General features: G+C 44.4%; 1 protein-coding gene and 1 pseudogene across 9 annotated transcripts in view; both read right to left on the reverse strand.

The window, feature by feature from the left end:
- DPF3 (double PHD fingers 3) overlaps window positions 1-20,109 on the reverse strand; it is a 245,508-nt gene that overhangs the window by 54,122 nt on the left and 171,277 nt on the right. For 5 of the 9 annotated variants that reach the window (XM_036218138.1, XM_036218137.1, XM_036218141.1 and 2 more), the window contains exon 8: window positions 6,813-6,941. In XM_036218138.1, coding sequence (XP_036074031.1) covers window positions 6,813-6,941 — 129 coding nt within the window. Of the gene's footprint in view, window positions 1-402; window positions 3,915-6,812; window positions 6,942-20,109 lie in introns of those variants that run through there. The other 4 variants (XM_036218145.1, XM_036218142.1, XM_036218143.1 and 1 more) reach the window with 2 other exon arrangements.
- Window positions 14,252-14,370, reverse strand: LOC118601511 (annotated as a pseudogene).

Genomic DNA, 20,109 nt, shown 5'->3' on the forward strand with positions numbered 1-20,109 from the left:
TCAAGGAAGAGTATAGTAAGCAACAGTAGTAGCTATTGGATAGGGGTCTAAAGGAAAAGTGTGGACAGATTCGACCAGTTAGCATGAAAGTTGGAGATGAAGTTCTCCCAGGTTATGGAGGCACCAAAATAGTTTTAGATAAGAATTATATCTTATTTAGAGAAGGTGACATTCTTGTAAAGTATGCAGAATGAAATGGCAGCCACTAAAGTTCTGAAACCTTTCATCATGTAAATAATTTCCACTTCTTTCTTTTACAATAAACTAATGATATCCAAACTATAAATAATTTGAAATTTATATATTTCTATATGTATATATGTTACACATTATCTTATATTCCTATATTCTATATCTAGGCATAGGGCGAGGGGCAGCGCAGAACGATGGTTAAAAAAAAAAAAAAAAAAGCCTACAGGAGGTCCTGGACTCATGTTGCTGGAGATCAAAATCTGGCTCCTTATTAGGTGTGGGGCTTTAGCTACCTTTCCTAACTTTATTAGCAAGTCTCAGTTTCCTCATCTATAAACTTGGAATAACATAAACACCTACCTAATGTGGTAATGACAAAGGTTAAGTAAACTATTTCAGGGAAAGCACTCAGAACAACTCGGGCATATAAATGTTGGCCATTATTATATACGAAAAGGGGATGAAGACACAACATGGACCAGCAGCAAGGTCTTTGGAAACCCGGATAGTCAGCCTCCTCCTCCCACACTTCCTCCCAGTTTCCTTCTCTCTCCTTAAAGACATTTGTATCCAAAGCAATGCCCATTCTCCTCTCTCACATTTCACTCATTTAACCTCTTTGGGTGTATCTTTCTCAGCTGATAAGTGAAAGGTCTGAACAGGATCATCTTTAAAGTTCCTTCTAGTTTTTTGTTTTGTTTTGTTTTGTTTTAAGGACATAAAGTCTGAGGCTGTTGAAAGATACTGAGCAAGAGGAGACAAGGTGCTCAGGAGATGCCGAGACACACATTACTATGCTCCCATTAGCTATACCAACTGAGAAAGATAAGGATATTTACTAGCCCAACAGGAAAGAAAGATCAAGGTAGACTAGTAAAAATAAAATAGATAAGCACTAGCCATCTTCGCGTAAATCTTCCCGTGGGGGTCTGCCTCATTGAGACAGTTCTTCATTCTTAGTTCCCTTTAGAATCCCAAGCTAGACCCTGAAATTAGTTAGGTTTTCATAATTTGTTTTAATTATGTGGGCTTAAAATTTATTCTCAAGTTCAAAGGTAGGCCTCAGTGAGAATTTCAGGACTACAAACAACTATGCAGATTTCAAATGATAGTATAGATTGGTCAGACGTGTTTTTATTAACATGGAAGTTCACATTTCATCAGTGAGAGCAAGTCGTAATGCCGTGAATCCAATATCTGAGCCAAAGTAATAGAACAGATGAAATAAAGAAGTGGAGAATGGCAGCAAGAACAGATTGTATCCCCTTAGCAGAAACCAAGAACCAACTATACTGGCTTTTTCACACATGTGAGCATGCAGAAATCATTAAATGTTGGAGGTTGATGCCATATGTCCTAAGAACAGGCCACATACACATACAAATTAGGCAGAACATCTCAAAAGTGGGTGAGGTTGTTACTTTCATTCTCTCACAATTGGGAACAAATGCCCAGGCAAGCCCTTAGACATCTGAAGCAGGAGAGAAGTAGAAGTCCTTTCTGTCTGAGGCTACCGGAGAAACATTTGTGGGTTTCTTTGCTTGGTTCTTGCTCTTATTTGGTTGGTTTGTTATTTTAATGAGAGGTCTAATTCATGAGGATCTGCAAAGGCTAGATTGTCAAAGCGGATCTTCCCAGATACTTAAAAGCAGCCTGTTGCCTCTGTGGCCTCCAGATGTCCCAACCCAAGCCAAACGGCTGTGTCCATGTCTCTGGACCTGAGCTCGATGGAGGCCAGAGACCCTGACCACACTTAGTAGGAGTTAGGAATCTTCAGGTCAGCTCAGTTGAGTATTGTGCAAATAAGGGATCTGCTTTAATTTGGACACATCCCCTTGGCTGTTAAATTGGTACTGGAGCAAGGAATACCAGCCTGAACATATCGTTTGCCTATGGCCACACCCCCTCATTCCTATCCAAGAACAGCAGCCAACTCCAGCGTCAGTGCCCTGAATGCCCTTCCGCAGGTATAGCCAAGGGAGGTGGTTAGGCAAGCGTTTCCCCGGCCATTTTCTCTCCTAGCTGAGCCAGAAGCCAGAAGCCAGAAGCCCCCCATTCTCCACAAAGAGTCCTTCCCAGAGTCCAAGTAACCCTCAGTCCCCACACTAGGCCCAAACCCACCTGGGGATGCATGTACACAGCAGAAGGCGGGGTGGAAGACTCTCGAGTAGCCACTCCCACACTAATAAGAGAGTCCAAACCCAGAAAAACAAAGACAAGCTAGGGGGAAAATGAAAAGAAAGAAAGGGAAAGAAAAAAAAAAAAAAAACTATGATGGTTTTGCCCTCATGGTAAGACAGGCCAGCCAAGACATACCTTTCGACTAGGACTGCACCGCTGTGAATTCTTGGGACTGCCAACAAGGTAGACGGTCTTCTCCACAGCCCCAGGGGCCTTGAGCAAGTGTTGCTTTGGTTTATTTCAGGAGATGCTATTAGAAAGATAAAACAAAGTGCCTGCAAGGCACTATAAAAAAATAGAAGAAAATACGGGAGACTTGATCATCCAATGGGAATTTATGTTTGTAAACAGGGGGTGAAGGGGGAGGAAAATACACTGCGCGGTATCATTCTTTCTTCCATGAGCGCAGCGGCGGCGGCCTCAGGTTGTTCTGTCACTGCTGAGTCCATGACTTTCTGCTTGTATTCCGTTCCTGCATTTGGAAATTGCTCTTCACCAGGAGGAAAGTGAGGAAAAAACCAGCAACCACAAAACAGCGGCTGTGCTGACAGAGAGGAGCAGCCCAGGAGGCATTGCCGGTCGGGGGCTCAGGTGCTGGAGGGAGGCCACACGCAGCAGCCCCAGCCTTCTCGGGAACTGCTGACATTTTCTCGGAAGCAGGGAGGAAGATGGAAAGGTCAGGGAGGAGCAATGGGGAGGGGGTCTGCCATGGGGAGCCACGCGCTCAGTGGGGTACAGAAAGTGCAATCGTCTCCCATAGAGAAAATCCTCCCAACTAGGTCTCCTTGGATCAATCCTCCCCCCAGTGGCTTTCTTCTAAACAGAATACTACTTCAATTTCTTTGATTTCCCTTCACTCTCTCTCTCTCAGAAAAAAAAGTCAGTTTCTAATGATAGTTAGAATATATAAATAATAATTTATTTAATGTTATTGGTTCTTTGTTTCCAAACCCAATATTCCTCCTCTCTTCATTTTGCCAATAAATAGGAAAACTGAGGAAATCAACTCTGCTCACGCCAACAAGGTCCCCTCCCCCAAAAAGAGATAATTCACCTAACTTCCCATTTCTATAGAAAATAAATAGTACATCGCGATGCCGTCTCACTGAAGGACTGTTATTCTGCTCTTTTGTTCTGTTTTGTTTCAGTAGTTTGTGCTTCTGCTGTACATACGCAAGGTAGAGGGACAGGGGGAAGGGATGCATGGAAAGCAAGAGGAAAAGCAAGGATGAAGGGAAAACCTAAAGTCGTCTCTCATTAAAAAAAATATATATTAGAACCAGAACAATGACCGAAGTCAGAGGGTGATGGCAAACTGCCCAGAGTCTGTTTGCGGGTTTAGCAACTGCCCTTTTTATCTGCTGTGGGCGAACCCCGGCCACTGCGGCGTCCCCGGCAGGAGCGAGGCTCTTCCAAATCGTCCTCATCAAAGCCGTGGAAAGTTGAGGTGTCACTTTCTGACGTGGAACCGAATAAGTCCTCCGTGGTGCGTGCTGCGGCCGCTGCCTCCTTCTCCTTCCTGCCTTCTCCTCCCAAATGAGCTGACATGTATGATGAATATATCAGCACATGGGTTAAGCAACAGACAGCATTATTAATATTCTTATTACATTATCACAGTGTTATTCTTCATAGTAAGATCATAAACCATTTCACACCAAAGGAGATTAACTGGGTGCATCACCTGGCGACAGGGATTTGGGGTAAAGGGGCAACGTCAACATTTCCAGAGAAAAGGATTATTCCCTCCCTGAAAAGGCATCGTCTCCACCCTAATATATATGTCCACAGCTCTGACAGCAAAAGAGTCACCCACGATCTTTCTTTCTTCCCTTCTTTATGCACACATACACACGCACATTCACTCAATCTTGCCCCAGACAATGAGTTTCCTTGGTGGTTTTTTTAAGCCTGGTTGGTATTTCTTTGGTGTTTTCTGTTGGTGTTCCTTTGCACAATGTCCTTCATTTTGACAGTCAGCTTTACAAAGGTATTACTGTCAGATGCACTGCTCAAGGTGGTTAAGCCTCCATCCATTTTATTTTTATTTTTACCCATTTCTAATCCCATTCTTTCGGTACCCTTTCAATTCTGCTCCTACACCATGTAGTTCATTTGCACTGAAAGCAAACAAAAGTCGGAAAGCCTGACGAGTGGTAGATAACAAAAGAGTCTCTCGTTTTCTTTAACCACTGGAGGACATTTCTGTGATCTGCACCCACATACATGTGTGTGTACAAAGGCATGCATGTGCACACGCACACTCACACCACACTCCAGCCACTACACACACCCAGGTCTTAGTTACCCTGGAAAGTCCAGAGTTGTCATATCTAACTCAGAGCACTAATAAAGTGTAAAAACAGGGGTTAAAAGGCCTAATAAAATACAGTATCCTGAAATTGGTAAAACTCAGGTTTAAACTTTTTACATTCTAATTGGGCCCAGGACTACCCCTAAATGAGGTCATAATGTGCCACTTATGGTGCCAATATTAAGAATCTCACATTCATCCCAGGAAACAGAGGTAGTGGGGTAGGTGGGAAGGGAAAGATAGCTCTCCTGAGCTCCACAGTCTTCCTTGGAAGGACTCCCGGGAGGCCCTAGAGAAGTAGACACCCACCTGCCTTAACAAGCACATCCCATGGGCTAATGCCACTTGTTTATTCCCAAGGTATCGACTATTTCAGGAATATCAGAGTCAGACCTTGACTACATTATCCACCACAATTAGTCCTTGGCAAATGCAATGAGAACACCTAGGCTGGTATACAACGGCCCCCTGAGTCACATAGCAGACAGATCCTTGGAAGAAAAAGCTGAGTAAAGGCTGCGAAGAGAGAGGCTTTAGGTAGAAAAAAAACAAACTGCCTACTTCTGGTCCCCCTGGATCAATCAGATTCAAGTACCCTGTCTTTATAAAAAAAGGAAGGGGGAAATTTACAGCTGTTTGAAATGAGAATTCTGAAGCTGCCCTCTCTAATGCATCCCAAACCCACAGCAGTCCATATCATTCTGCTTAGAATATCACTCCACCAAGTGACTTTGCTTCTAGTGGCAGAGATTTTATCTGATCGTTCACTTATAAAAAAAAAAAAAACACTGAGTTGAATTTCATTTGCTTTATTTTTTTTTTTAAGTATCTAAAACCCAGGGTCCACTATCAGATAGGCCCTCTTTCCTAAGCTAGCACCAGCAGAGTAAAAAGTTCGACATTAGGTATCATATTTGGAAAATAAATGAACTGACAGAATTGCACAGATGGGCCACCCTGTCAGGGTGTTTAATGTTGTGTGCAATGGAAACCAGTCCTTTTTCAATTACTGATTTGCTGCTCAAGTCAGTCTTGAACCCTAAACAATCCAAAAATCAAATATGAAAGGACTACAGCTAAGGTTTGCAGACAAAGCAAAGGAAGAACTGAGTTACTACGGTAACCCCAGGGGGGGTCACCTCGGTCCTTCCCTTGGCACTAGGAGGAGAAAAGACACTCAGTAGAAATATGGAAAGAAGCAATGACTCTTCACTGTTGGAACCGACCACACAGTTGAACTGTATTCCAGCTACTAGGCAGCAGTTGATTAGACTAAAGATGAGTCTGGAATCTTCTCTCTTTGGCCAAGTTATGACATAAAACAATAGGAAAAATAGGTAGAACCAACCAACCACAACCAGCCAAAAGTAATGGTTTGGTTAAATTGAAAAACAAAACAATAGCTTAACAAAACTTGAAAAGCTGAGCTCATTTTAAGAATGAAAGAACAAGATTAAAGTCTTCTTTTTTTTTTTTTTTTTTTACTTTAGTCTTTGGATAGGTTAACGATGAAAATTTCAAAATGTGCCAAGTTGACTCCAGATTAGCCCTAAGAATGCCCGCCCTTTTGCCTCCTTGATCTTCTGGGGTCTCTTCTGTCTGTCCCATATGAGGAAATGGGATGAGTGGCCAATGGACATGGTATTTATACAACTACCCAGGAGCCCAGGGATCTCTGACTCCCATGATTCAAGATGTGGCTACTCTCCCAATATTCATGTCTCCATACTTTTCTGGTTCGCCCCAGGCACTTATACAGAACAAAAACATCTTTTTGTTACATGTACATCACCGGATACAAGGAAGCATGGTGCCTGTGTCTCCAGGTGTTCCCATACTATCTCGCTGTCATCCACAGCAACACACACAAAAAAATCCCCAGTTCATGGAAAGGCCAAATGCAAGCCAAAAGCGTCTCCTTTCCCTTTTCCCTGGATCCCAGGGCATAACTTTTGGTTCTTACAATCCAAAGAATAAAAATATCAGAGGACCTGAAAACTCATCTTCACTTGAAATCATCACCACTTCTCCACTCCACCCTTCGACCCCCACACAAGATGGCAGAGGAATGAAGTGGAACAGTTCCTGGTCTATGGGCACAGATGCAAGAAGGGGCCACACTCACCAGAGCGTCCACAGTCTGCGCAGGACACGAGCTCTTCAGGCCGCCCACTCTTCTTGTTCATGTTAGAGCCCCCCAAGCAGAAGTCACAGTAGTTATTGGGAATGACTGTCCCATCCGGTCCTTTCTGAGCTGTGGAAATATTTTTTAAAAAATCCAATTTTAGGCTGAGATGTATTTCTATTGGCCCCTCTTCTCCTACAGGGTGGCAGAATCTGCTCCAGGAAGAATACAAAGTCTAGAATCTGAGGTTTTGTTACAACCAAGTGGTTAACTCAGGTTGTTTTCTTTTTGACCCTCTCAGTTCTTCAATAGTAGTAATATCTTGAAGCCACCCAGAGTTTAGTTTAAATTTTGCAACATTTCCCAGCTCTATGTTTTTATACAAATGACTCTGCTCCTCTGACTGCATCTCTGGATGAGCAGAGAGCATCCAGAAGCCCTACCTACTTAGTCAAGTGAACTGCTCTCATCCCTGAACAACCAGCCCTTGGAGCCAAGGCCCCAAAACACCCAATGGCCATTATAAACAGTGGGGCGAGTAAAGAGAGTCCTATACGAAAGCAAACAGAAAATCTTGGGACATGATCTTAAAAACAAAACCTTGTGAGAACACACAGCCCATGTCTCAAGCACTGAAATCTTTCTCAGTTTCTAGGGGACTGGGGGTAAAGCCTTGGACAGATTCTTTGCCTGGGGAGAAACGCCTCCATTTTCCTCTGTTTTTCTATACCTATTGTGGTACAGAAAAACACATTTCTTTGTCACATTAACACTCCCTGTTTATGACTAAAAAGAAAAGTCTCTCCATTTATGGGATCAGCCTAAACCACGGGGGTATCTTCCTCCTCGCTATACCCAGTGTCTGCTGCTATCTTTCATTATTCACTGGCGAACATTAATCAGGGTCCCGTAGGGTACAAATCTGTAAAAGGAAGAAGATATGTGAGCAGAAATACCATCCAGACAGTAAGTGATAAACGGATTCACCCACTCTAATGTGATTCCCTCTGGCCTTCACTTCCTCCATGCCTGTGCTTTGCCTCCAGGAATAGAAAAACTTACCTGGGAAAGGCAGAAGACAAAAGCTTGCAGAATTACATTATAGAGGGTTAATCCATTTATCAGTTGCTATTTGAATTGTTTAATCAGTTTCTAAGTCATTGATTTTCATCTTCAGGGAGGCAGACGAATCTCTGCAAGAAAAGTGTTGGCTGTTTGGGGCAGACTGAGGAGCTGGCCATATCCTGTGGCCTGTTGAGTGTGCATTTTTCTTCATCAGTCACTGCACCTCAAAGGCATCTGCATGTTATAAAGAATGGATTTGCAAATAATCTCTAAAAATCAGTATATTTGTAAAAATTTTACTCTGCCTATAAAATTTTCATTGCCGAAATCTAAAAGGAAGTCCCTTTCTACCTTTTCCCTCAGTTGCCATCTTAACCATTTTCAGAGCTGTTAGAAAAACCTGAGCACATCTACAATGCAGATAAACTCAGGTTCCTCATTAAGAGACTATCATGGAAATCAATCAAAAAGTAAACATTAAGAAGTGGGGTATATTACATTTAGGGACTGAGTGTAAAACAAAACTAAGTTTCACGATTGATATGAACTAGATGTAAAATGCAAAGGTGCCAGTTGCAGCTTAGGTAGCTTCCTGCATGAAAAGCAGTCAAAGAATCTCATGTATGTCATCTCACTTAAACTCTCAGAGGGTCCCATCTCATCATTTGCCTCTCTGCTGTTATCTCAGAGACCTCTTCTTATGTCAGATAGTTCTCCCCTTTCACAAAATCTTTAAGCAGCCAAAAGAATCACATTTTCTCCAACCCACTGTATCCCTTGTGAGTTATAAGGATGAAGAAGTAGAATATAGAGTTTAAGAACTCCCAGGTAATGCTCTTTTTTTCCAACATGAATACCTTTATATAACCAGGGGTAAACAAGGCACACCTTTTGAAGATGAATCCACTGAGAATAGTAAAAATTAAGAAGCCGATTTCTATGATCATGTGACTTCCATTCGCAATAAAACGGTCATAATCGAAGTTTTATTTTACATACAAAGAGCTAGCATTGTTTCTGCAGTGAGGCAGATGTCTGGAGTGACCCATTCATTCAGGGAAGTTCACTTAGTTCAACTTAATGAAGCCTGTATCCTTCACGCACTGATGGAAACACTGGCAGCACAGGTTGAGGCATATTTTCGGATCAAACCGAGCCAGTATGAGCAGACATGGCAAGAACAAGAACCCTGGCTGAATTTTCTCGGATGACTCCAGTGGAGTTGCTGATGACCCCTCTTGCTCTCTCGGAGGCAACGAGGCAAAAAAAAGCCCGGGTAATTCTTTATAGTTCTTACCACTGTAAAACACCCTATTGAATCAGGGACCCCAATACTACAAGAAATAAGAAATTCAGAAATGATCTAGTAGAGCAAAGCAGGCAGTGATGGAGAAATTGATCCTATATAAAAAGGCCAAAGGAGTGGAATTTAATTCATCGGATGAAAGAAAAGTTTCTGAGGAGACTGAATCACAACAGGGTCCCCCACATGTATTTGTGTTTGTGGTTAGTCATGCAAAGTGCCTGGCCAAAGGGGTGAAGAAGGTGCCAAAATCTGAGCTATAGGCCCTGGTGTCTGCAGCTGCGACGTGCCAGAGGAGGTTGGGGGGATCATTTTAGTAGAGCCATGACCCAGTGCAGGAAGCGATAGCGAATAGTTATGCTTCATTTCCAGAGAAATTCTTTTAGCTTCAGTTCCTACTCTCTTCCCATGATAAAGCTCAAAGCTTTCTTCCATCCTGGTAAAATGGTATGGAATAGACTAATCAAGACCCTTTGCATCTGGTTCTCATATACTTTTTGGTATTAAGGATTGGTTTCAGATGAGAGTTCTCCCATGTAGCTCTCCCAATTGCTCAGCCAGAAATAACCAGTCAGGCTTTGGAGAAGGCACTATGCTGACATCACGTCTATGATGCCTCTCTCATTTATACATGGTCACATCTGCCTCATCTCCCCATATTAAACTATCTATCTATTCCTTCAGGTCAGGGACCATGTCTAACTCATCTTTGGAACACCTATGTGTCTTCCACACAGGAAATGGTTAACAACAATGTGGGACAAATGGCTCAGAAAAAGAATGGTAGAGATGTCAGTAGGCAGCACAGTGATACCCCTGGGACTTCTTCCAAGCGGGGACAGAGCACTGTGTTTGCTTTCCCCCGCGCAGAGTTATTTGTTGCTCTGAATATCATTCACTGCCTGGTTTATTTCCCTAGTCCTCAGAAAGCAGAGCTGGTCCATATCCAAATGGATCGGTCAGTCATCTGGCCTGGTGTCATGTCTAACTCCCAGAATACACAAGAATGGGTGGCTGAGGGACCTGGGTTGCTGGAAGAATAACACTGTGCACCTACTATGATGGGTGAAACATAGTCCCATACACAAACATACAAGAAAAGTATTTAAGACTATGCTTTGTTGTCTCTTGAAAAGGAGACACCAGGTTGCACCTACCCACTCAGCCTCCCTCTTGTTCAATTACTTTTTGAGAAGAAAAAGCAGCAGACATTTATTACTCTACAGAACTGTGATAGAGCTTATGCTGGATGATTTACATACATTATTTCATTGATTCTCACAGAAATTTTGTGAGGGGATTGTTTGACAGATGAGGTAACTGAAGTCCAAAGAGATTAAGAGGTTGTCTCCAGGACCCAGCTACCAAGTGGAGGAGGCAGGACTCACCTCCAGGCTCTCTGTGTCCCCAGAAACTCTTGGCCTGTAATCACACTTCTCTGCCTCCTTGGAAGTCCAGAAGCCATACATTGCATATAAAACATTTCATAAATCTCTTTATAGTCAACTTGATTCACCTAATATGTTATTTAGGAGGCCCAAAGTGATAAAAATTATTGTTTGGTCGGATAAAATTGGAAATTCCCTTTGAACTTAAATTTAATGTCCCCTCTATAGCCACCCATTCAAGGTGACCCTGTTTATTGTCATAAATGCTGTGAAAAGACTTCTTCAGAGAATTCCAGAAGCTCATGAAAAAATGCTGTTGTTGTTGTTGTTTTTTATGGTGACATTGGTTAACGAAACTCAGTAAGTTTCAAGTGTACAATTCAACAGTGAGGCATATATATATCACATTGTGTGTTCACCGCCCAGAGTTAGATTTCTTTCTGTCACCACCTATTTGACCCCTTTTACTCCATCTATCTCCCTCCTCCCACACGTGAAGAAATTTTTTTAAGTAAAGCTCACGCCATGGCTTTACTGGCCTATGCCTAACCCAGCTGTGAGCAATTTCCTGGTACCATGTATGAGATCATTATAAAAAGGATTTTACTATAAATAGGGAGCTTGCACAGACTTTGCAAGTGGGATTTAAATAGAGATTCTGCTTCTGCTTATGGGAAATTGAATCCTGCTTTATAGAATAAGATGACGGGGAAGGCAAAGGCCTGAGTGGTATCTCCGTGGAAGGGCTCGCAATGACGGATTTGGTGTTCTGTTGATTAATGTTCATGGGCTGAGATCATATAAGAGATATAAGGAAGATCCTAAGAAAATAAAGTGAGCCTTCAGAGTTTAGGGATTTACCTGGTAGAGATAACTCTAAAAAATTCAAAAGAAAAAAAAAATGGAAATCAGGAGCGAAGTTCATGAGGAAGCACAAAAAAACAAAACAAAATAAAATAAAAAGAACAGAGGTGGGAGGGAGCATTCACATAAATCAAACCAAGAGAAAGGAAAGCCAAGCCCCAAATAGCCCCACCACCACACGCACTAAAGGATGAGCAGTAATTCTGGAAAGTACACACTAGGGATTTCTTATTCCAGTCAGGCCACATGTCTATGGCAAACAAGGCCCCAAATCTTCCATAAAACCACCACCCAGACAGGGCTGTCTTTCTCCCTTTCAGTCTGATTTCTGCTGTGATATACCTGCCACTCATGAAAAGAATGAGTGGCAGGGACATCTGACCACCAGCCACAGCCCCTCATCTGGTTCTTCAAAGACCTGAGCTTTGTCCCAAGTGTCCTATGGAAACAGGAAGCCAGTCAGAAGGTTAGGCTCCTCCATGGCACATCCACGAAAGCGTGACTTCACATCTCGAACAGACACTCAAGACCACCTGCCAGGGCCTGATGCGTACAAACATGTAGCCATGCTCTGTGTCTGCCACCCAGCCTTAACCCAACCCCAGTCCAGCAGCGGTTTTCCCAGGGCCTGCTACTTGGGGTGTGTAGCCCTTAGGGAGTCTGGGGACAGTAAGAAGAACCCTCCAGGAGATGTGCCTCTCCTCACCCGTCTCACTTGTCCCCCCCCCCCCACCACCACCCTCCACGGCTGACAGTTCCCATCCCTCCACAGGTCTGACATGTTTCCATGGCAACTGGAATCCTGGGCTCTGGCAGCCTCTGGTCTTGCCACCTGTTATTACTTCATCTCTCAAGTGTAAAGCATCCTAGCCCAGTGCACTTGGCTGTGCAGAGCACAGCTTCACAGGATGGAGTAAAATAAAGGGGACAGGAAAAGAGAGAATGCGGAAAGGCAGCCCCAGGCTGGACACACCGGACAGGCCAGGCTGGAGGAGGAAGCTTCAGAGACAGGGAGGGTGAAGAGGGAGGGTGAAAGCCAACGTGCCTTCCCTTCAGAATCAGCCAGCAGGCCTCAGCTGGAGGCCACCGCCACATCCTGCTACCTTCTACCCAGCCTTTAATGAGGGACGTGGGCGGGGGAGGGGGGAACAGCGGAAGGCTGGGGCAGAGAAGTGCACCGTAAAGAGATCTGTGCTCAGCCCACGTACAGTACAGCGAGGAGAGGGTTAAAGTGGCGAGAGATAAAGACTGAGAGGAAGGCTGGACCAGAGGGCAAACAGAGCCTCAGAGCCTGGATAAATGGCCTTAATTCTCATGCTCTTGCTCACCCTACTCCTTACGTGTTTACTCATATAAATTATCCCCAAGGCCTGACACCTTTTTTCATTGCTTCCCTAGAACGGATGAAAAAATAAATCCCACAGATCCAAGGAATAAAAACGTGGGACTCCATTCAGGCTGGCTCTTGTTGGCCACCTAATAGCAACTCAGGCCCTGCCCCGGAGCTCCAGGAGGAGACGAACGATGCCTTCCTTCCTGAATGTGCACAGACAGGGGGATCGGGGAGCCTGGCGGGGAAGTGGACATCGGGGCCCACTCACTACGTGACCCTTGGGCCCTCAGAGTCCTCAGTGGCAGAGAATCCGGTCACCTCATCAGCCATTTTGCCGCCTGGCACTGAGGACGATGCAAATACATGATGGCGGGAAGGGGGGCCGCTGATGCGGAACGATGCCAGGCACCCCTGAGATCTGCCCACCTGGAGGAGAGAAGGCCGAGGGTTGTTTGAATGTCTTCAAGGTTATGGAGTTAAAAGTGCCACAACATGAGACAGAAGGGGCTGAAATGGCAGCACGGGCCACGAGAAAGCTAGAAAGGAAGGCGGTTATACAGTTAAAGGCGTGGTCCAAGGGGCAGGCTTCTAGAGGTGGCCTTCGCTGGGGAGGTCTGCCCCACCCAGGGTTGTTGAGTGCCTGCCTATCCGGTGGCAAGAAAATATGCTAGATTACATCTTAAAGTTCCTTGTAGGCCTATCATTTGAGGATTATAACACGGTGAAAGAAGAGGCAAAAAACACAAAGTTTTCCAAACGCAGAGGAACTCAGCCTTTCATCACTGTTTTTCACTTGTGTAAGGTATCTCTTCCTCTATTAGCCGTGAGCTCCCTGAGGGCAGGGGCAGTGGCTTTGACTCTGAATCCCTAGCACCTGGCACAGTGATTGACACAGATCTGACAATAAATACTTAAGGAAAGAATGTGCAAATCTTCACAGAGGCTTTTGGGAGGTGTGGGGGGCAGGGGGTGGGAGCAGGGATCTGCCAAGCAAAGGAAAGTCAAAGACTAGGAACTGAGTGGGTGGGAAGTGTCCCCCGAGGATGAGTGACCATTCTAAGGCACCACCAACGCCCGTTCTATTCGTAACAGAGAAAGAGTGGGGAGAAGGAGTAATGGGGAACCCATTGGAGAGACTACATCTGCAGTGAAGAAAGCCAATGAGCCTGCCCTCCTGCAGGAACCCTCACTCTCAGGCATTTTTTTGGAAAAGCAGGATGGATGCAATTAAGAGCTCTCGGACTCAGTCACCCCCAGAGTCCCTTGAACCCCATGTTCAGTCTCTTGCCGGGAGGCCTACAACAGCTGATGAGAATACAGACTATGTCTTACTGTATGTTTTGCTGGCTGTAGAATCTTTATTAAAAAAATAAATAAAAATTAAAAAACCACTTTTTTTTTTAAGCGAGGCAACTCTTGGTTGACCTCACAGATTGCAAGGACCTGGTCAGTTTACAATCCCTTATTTTTTTATTTTTATTTCTTACGCCTACAGCACCTGGTCTTCCTAGGCGGTCTCCCATCCAAGTACTAATCAAGCCCAACCCTGCTTAGCTTCTGAGATCAGACAAGATGAGGCTCGTTCAGGGTGGCGTGGCCATACACCATACAAATTTTAAAATGTGATGTCAGTCATCCCACCCTTCCTTGACCTACCTTCTTTTCCTCCATCTTTAGGAAATAAGAAACTCAAACGCTTAGATGCACGCCTTGGAAATATTTACTCCTAAATACTGTGCTGTACAAACAGAATACACGTCTGCTCACATTGAGGTCTCCATCCTGACAAATGTATTTGGTTACAGAGTTGCAATATGCCATGAGTTGGGACCCCACATCACCAGTTCTGGGGCTAGATGGTCACCTGACCTGCCAGCAATGTCCTTTGTGCTCCAGCCTTAGGCCATCAACACGAAGTCTGTCATGGATGCTTCAGAAAAGCGAGAAAAAGACCAAGCAAAACTGATCACTCTTCTCAGTGCTGATTAGGGAAAGCACAGGAGATATTTCAATTTTCCAGCAGAAGGTCATTGTGGGTTAGTTCATGCCCTGGCGTAGCAACTTGTTATTGCCACCAAATGAATCAGCTGAGGGGGAAAATGTTTAATTTGAGAGTAACTATGTCACCAGGGCTCTGGATGAAGTGGTGTCATTCCCCTCAGAGAATTGCAGGACATCTCGGTGCTTTAGGACCAAATAAGTTTTGTCCATTTAAGTTGTCAGGATATTATTATTTTGCTATTAGAATTCAGCAAGCCCCCTTCCTGTCTTGCCCAGTCTAGCCCCTCTCCACCTCTCCTCACATCTCTTCCACAAGACTCAGGTATGTCAGCCCCCATCAGTCCACAATGGATCAGCGTTTTCTGTGTCCTTCAGACTGAAAAACAGAACTTAGGAAAAGAAAAAAGATGAGCCTCAAGCTACAGACCTGAGAATTAGGACAGAGTCAAGGGACCACAAAGCTGAGGGGCAGCCTAGGCCGAGGATGAGGGCCCAGATGGGAGACAAGCCAGGAAGCAGATGCTGGAAGCCAAAGAGACATTTGCCCCAGGTAAGTTGGAACCTTAGGAAAAGAATAAAAACCAAGCCTAACCCTTAGATTTAATAGTGCAGCCTGATTCCTGGACAGTTACCCGACTTGGGGCATCTGAAAGAAAATAAAATTAAAAGGAAATAGATTGAACACCAGTCTTTGAAAGCTGGATTTCTCTAAGGCAATGTTTTACCTGAGAATCTGTTAAAAATGTAAATTCTAGGGTGCTACCCCAGACCTAATGAATCCAAAACTCTGGGGTGGAATCTAGCAATCCATGTTTCAACAAACCCCCAAGGACCCTGAAGCACTCAAGCTTGAGAACCATGGCTCTAAAGCTACACTGAATCACATCACGCTGTCACACGCATTTTCTGTTAATGCTGCGCTTCATACAAATTAGCATTTAATCCTCACGTGACCCTGTGAGATACATCGATGTTCTGGTTTTGTATAGGTGGTCCTCGAGGCACAAGGAAGCTAAGTTGTTTGTCTAAGGTCACATGTTACTAAGCGGTTACACTGGCTCTCAACTCAGGCGCTTAGCTGGCCCACTGTATACTGCCCTGCCCTGAGCACATGCAACCACACACCTGAGAGAAGTCGAGTCAGAGTGGCTGGCAGGCCTTGGAGCCCAGGGCTTCTCAAATTTGAAGAATCTCATTAAAATTCAGATTGGGGTTCATAGGTCTGAGGAAGAGCCCAAGATTCCACATTTCTTACAAGCTCCCCCACAGGGTAGTCAACTGTCTGGATTTGTGTGGCGCTGAGGGGCTTCCAGGGTACGGGACTTTCCATCCAAACCTGGGAATGTCTTAGGAAAATCTGGACAAGCGGGTCACCTGGGTACCTGGGAGCGATGCTGCTGACCACACCCTGAGAAGAAAAACTGCAGGCTGTCAAGGTCGGGAGTTTGGATTGTGTTCAAATGTGATAAAAACGTTGAGATCGGGGCATGGCATAATCTATTTTATACTTTAAAAAGACCACTTTGGCTACTCCATGGAGCATAGACTGAAAGAGGTAACAGAAGCTGAGAAACCAACAGAGGAGTTGCAATGATCCACGCAGGAACCGGCGGTGGGCCAGAAGACGGAGGAAGGGGTATATTTTGGAGGGAAGCCGACATGGGCGGTGAAAGAAAACAAAGAGACAAGGATGAATCCTAGAATTTTTGCTTTAGGCAAAGCCTTTTTTTGTTTGTTTTATTTTTAAAGAACCAAGTCAAAAAGAGAAAGAAGAGCTGAGAAAGATAGTGAGACACAGGATGAGAAAGATGCAGGAAAATTATTGAACAGAATGGCGTGTGATTTTTTTTCTATAGTAAAACAAATTAGAGTCCCGAGTAGGATTTGGAATGAGGGGGTGGGGTCCATGTAGCATCACAAACAACTCGAGTTAGTTTTGAAGACGAAATGTACCTGCTATGCGCTGAATTGTGTCTCCCCCAAAATGCATATGTTAAAACCCTAACCCCAGTGGGATGGCATTAGAGATGGGGCATTTGGGGGACAATTAGGTTTAGATGAGGTCATGAGGATGGGGTCCTCATGGTGGGATCAGTGCCCTTCTAAGAAGAGACACCAAGGAGCTTGCTTCTCTGTCCCTCCACCCACACGTACCCAGGAAAGGTCGTGTGAGGACATGACAAGAAGAAAGCCATCTCCAGCACAAGATGGACATCAACCCTGCTGGCACTTTTAGTTGAGACTTCCAAGTCTCCTCCAGAACAGTGAGAAATAAAGTCCTATTGTTTAAGCCACCTAGTCTATGGTATTTTGTCATGGCAGCCCAAGCTAAGATGGTACCCATAAATAGTCATCTCTCTCGGAAAGCCACTATGCAGTATGATGCATTCAACGATTGGTCTGTAGGTGAAAATTAAGGGACATCAGTAGGACCATGACAAAGATACCAGGCTGAGACTAGGATCCATCATTTGGGGTTCTGACGTGCCAACATAATTGAATGGTGTCCAACTCAAGCAAATTCATATCTCAGCTTCCCATCTTGGTAACTATATAACACAATATTCAACCATTCTGAGTCTCGGTTTCCTACTCAGTAAAATAAGAGTAGTAACATGTGCCTTGTGGACTTGTAACATTGCATGAGATGATACAAGTAAATTGCCTGGTGCGGAATAGGTATTCCACCACTTCTTTGCCTCTTTCCTCAACTGGATATAAAATAATTTCATTTCTAATAAGGTAGGAAAAGAAGTGACACATGACTGAAGAATCCTCATTCACACTCTGTGCCCACAGGCACATCATTCAGTCTCTGTGTGCCTCGGTATGTCTTCTAGGGGGATATAGCGCCTACCGTATAGGGTTGTTGTGAGGAACAAATTATATAAATGTGACATGTTCAGCCCAGTGTCTGACACAAGCAAGTATTATTGTCATCGTTGTTTCTCAGGACATGAAACTTTTCAATCCTGAATATTCTTGGTAATTAGGCCAAAAATGTAAGAGAAATGAGAGGCTCATAGAAAGGCAGATGGCAGGTGGGTGCCTGATCGTGGGGAAATACGGCGATGCCACGCTTGGCTAGATTCTGCTCCACGGCTTCCTTTCACTGGATGTCACGCACCCATCTTATTTCTCGATTAAACCAGAAGTTCTCCTAAGGCTGAGACTATATGTCACATGGCTTTTTGGGAAGTCCAATTACACTTAGCCCCACAAAGTGGGCACACGCACAGTTAAGTTCTCAATAAATGGTCATGTTTAGCCTAAGTAGAAGGACTGGTGGCCCATATCTAAAATTGAGCAAAGGATGTACTGGGGCCAGGTCAGGCTCTGATAGTTGCGCATGATGCCAACGAGACCCCATAGGCAGTTAGCATCCCAGTATCGCACAGCCACAGACAGGCTCTGATTCATATCAGCCATCTGTGGTCGCAGACATGCTCTGTTGGTCCAAATGGCACAGAGATGGGATATCGGTACTTATAATGTGCAGGCCTGGTGCCAATCACCCACATCATCTCACTGAAGATTCACAGCAACCCCATGAGGTCAGTTTGCTTATTCTCTCCTCTTTATAGATGAGGCAACAAAGGAGCAAAGAAGTGGAAGTAACTGACCCACACTTACACAGACAGAGATGGCAGAGTGGCAGAGTCATGATATCCACCGGGCCTGGCCAAATCTATTGCTCTTCTCTGAGCCCCCAGGTCAAGAGTGTGGATAACCTACAGGTCTGGGAAATTCACTCCCAATCTACTTTCAAGGTCAGAGCAACCCCTCTGGTTCATCTTCACTTTGTAATCTGTAAAGTATTTAGTGAAATAATAATTCATCTAAAAAACACCTGTTGTTAGTTTCCAAATTTGCTCTTCAGGAAGGGAGAAGCAGCTCACTTTTCCTGACACAGCCCCATATCTGAATTTTCCTTTCTCCTTCCGATAACAAAGCCTAAATTTCAAGCATGGAGATTGGGTAAGTGGTGGGTTGTGTGGGCTTTATTTAAGGCTTTTCAGGCACCTTTCAGAGTGGACCAAAATTCTTTGGCTTGTGTCAAAGGTAATTTTCACTCCCTCTCAAAGCTGGATTAGTTGCCCCTGGGCCGTGAGTTAGAGGACAGAGATGTCAGAAGACAACATCTGTCAGATCTTTCCTGTTAGTGTGGCAATGACATCATATGCTTCTTTTAGATAATTTGCACATTATCAGACTAATTTTCAGATTATCTAATCAGCCGACATTACCCTTAATCAACTCGGCTCTCCTCTTTCAGTTCTGCACAGTACATCATGCCCTCCAAAGGCGCCCTAGAGTGGGCCTTTTCTTCTCTTGACAGATATTGAAAGCCGATGTGTCCGGCACACCGCCATTATATGGAAGACAAAGACTTCCCAGGACTTAGGACAACCCAAACTTCCATTTCATGGACATGAAACTAGGCTTGAAATAAATTTTATAGACACATATTTTTAAAAACATTTCCCTCTTAGGAGCTCCAAGTATGTTATAGAGAGTATTTTATACTCATTTATACTATTAAGTACAACGGAAATGCCATATAACAATTAATAATATGTCAAACAGATTTCTTTATAAATTATTGGTTCTTATCCTCTAGTAATTGCTACTGTGGCTCTCCATTTCCTACAGGAAGACAACCACACATAGAAGAAGCTTCCAACCATGGCCTCTGCCTGCATTTCTGCCACTCTTCCAATGCTGTCAGACCAAACTACTAACAATTGTCTGATGCACCCTGCTGTTTCACGTCTCCTTGCCTTTGTACATACAGCTACCTCTACCTGGGAAGCCCTCTTTCCTCCCAGGAAAATTCCTCCTCATCCTTCAAGGGCTACCTTGAATGTCACCTCCTCAGTGAAGCTTTTGCAAATCTCCGAATGCAGTGGTTCTCAAACTTCGGTGGCACCAGAATGCCCTGAAGTGCTTCTTAAAACACAGGCTGCTGGTTCCCACCCTCAGAGTCTCTGTCTCAGGAGGCCTGGAGGAGCCAAGGATCTGCATTTCTGACAAGTTCCCAGGCGATGTTGATGCTACGCTTCGAGCATCACCACCCTGTGGAGTAGATAGATACTACTGTGCCCTTGAGCCCTCTGCTCCTTCACCATGATGCACATATCCTATGACACCCTCCGCTCAGGACTGTGAGCTCCTCAGGGACAGGAACCAAGGAAGCACTCAGTACATGGTTACTAAACCAGTGCATGGATGGATGGACGGACAGACAGATGAACAGATTAGATTGAATTTTTTTACATAGCTTTTCCATCCAGGTCCAGGACTTTATAAATGCCCACACCCACCCTGCCTACCCCTAAAATA

The sequence above is a fragment of the Rousettus aegyptiacus genome, unplaced genomic scaffold, assembly GCF_014176215.1.
Source record: "Rousettus aegyptiacus isolate mRouAeg1 unplaced genomic scaffold, mRouAeg1.p scaffold_m13_p_3, whole genome shotgun sequence".
Lineage (NCBI taxonomy): Eukaryota > Metazoa > Chordata > Mammalia > Chiroptera > Pteropodidae > Rousettus > Rousettus aegyptiacus.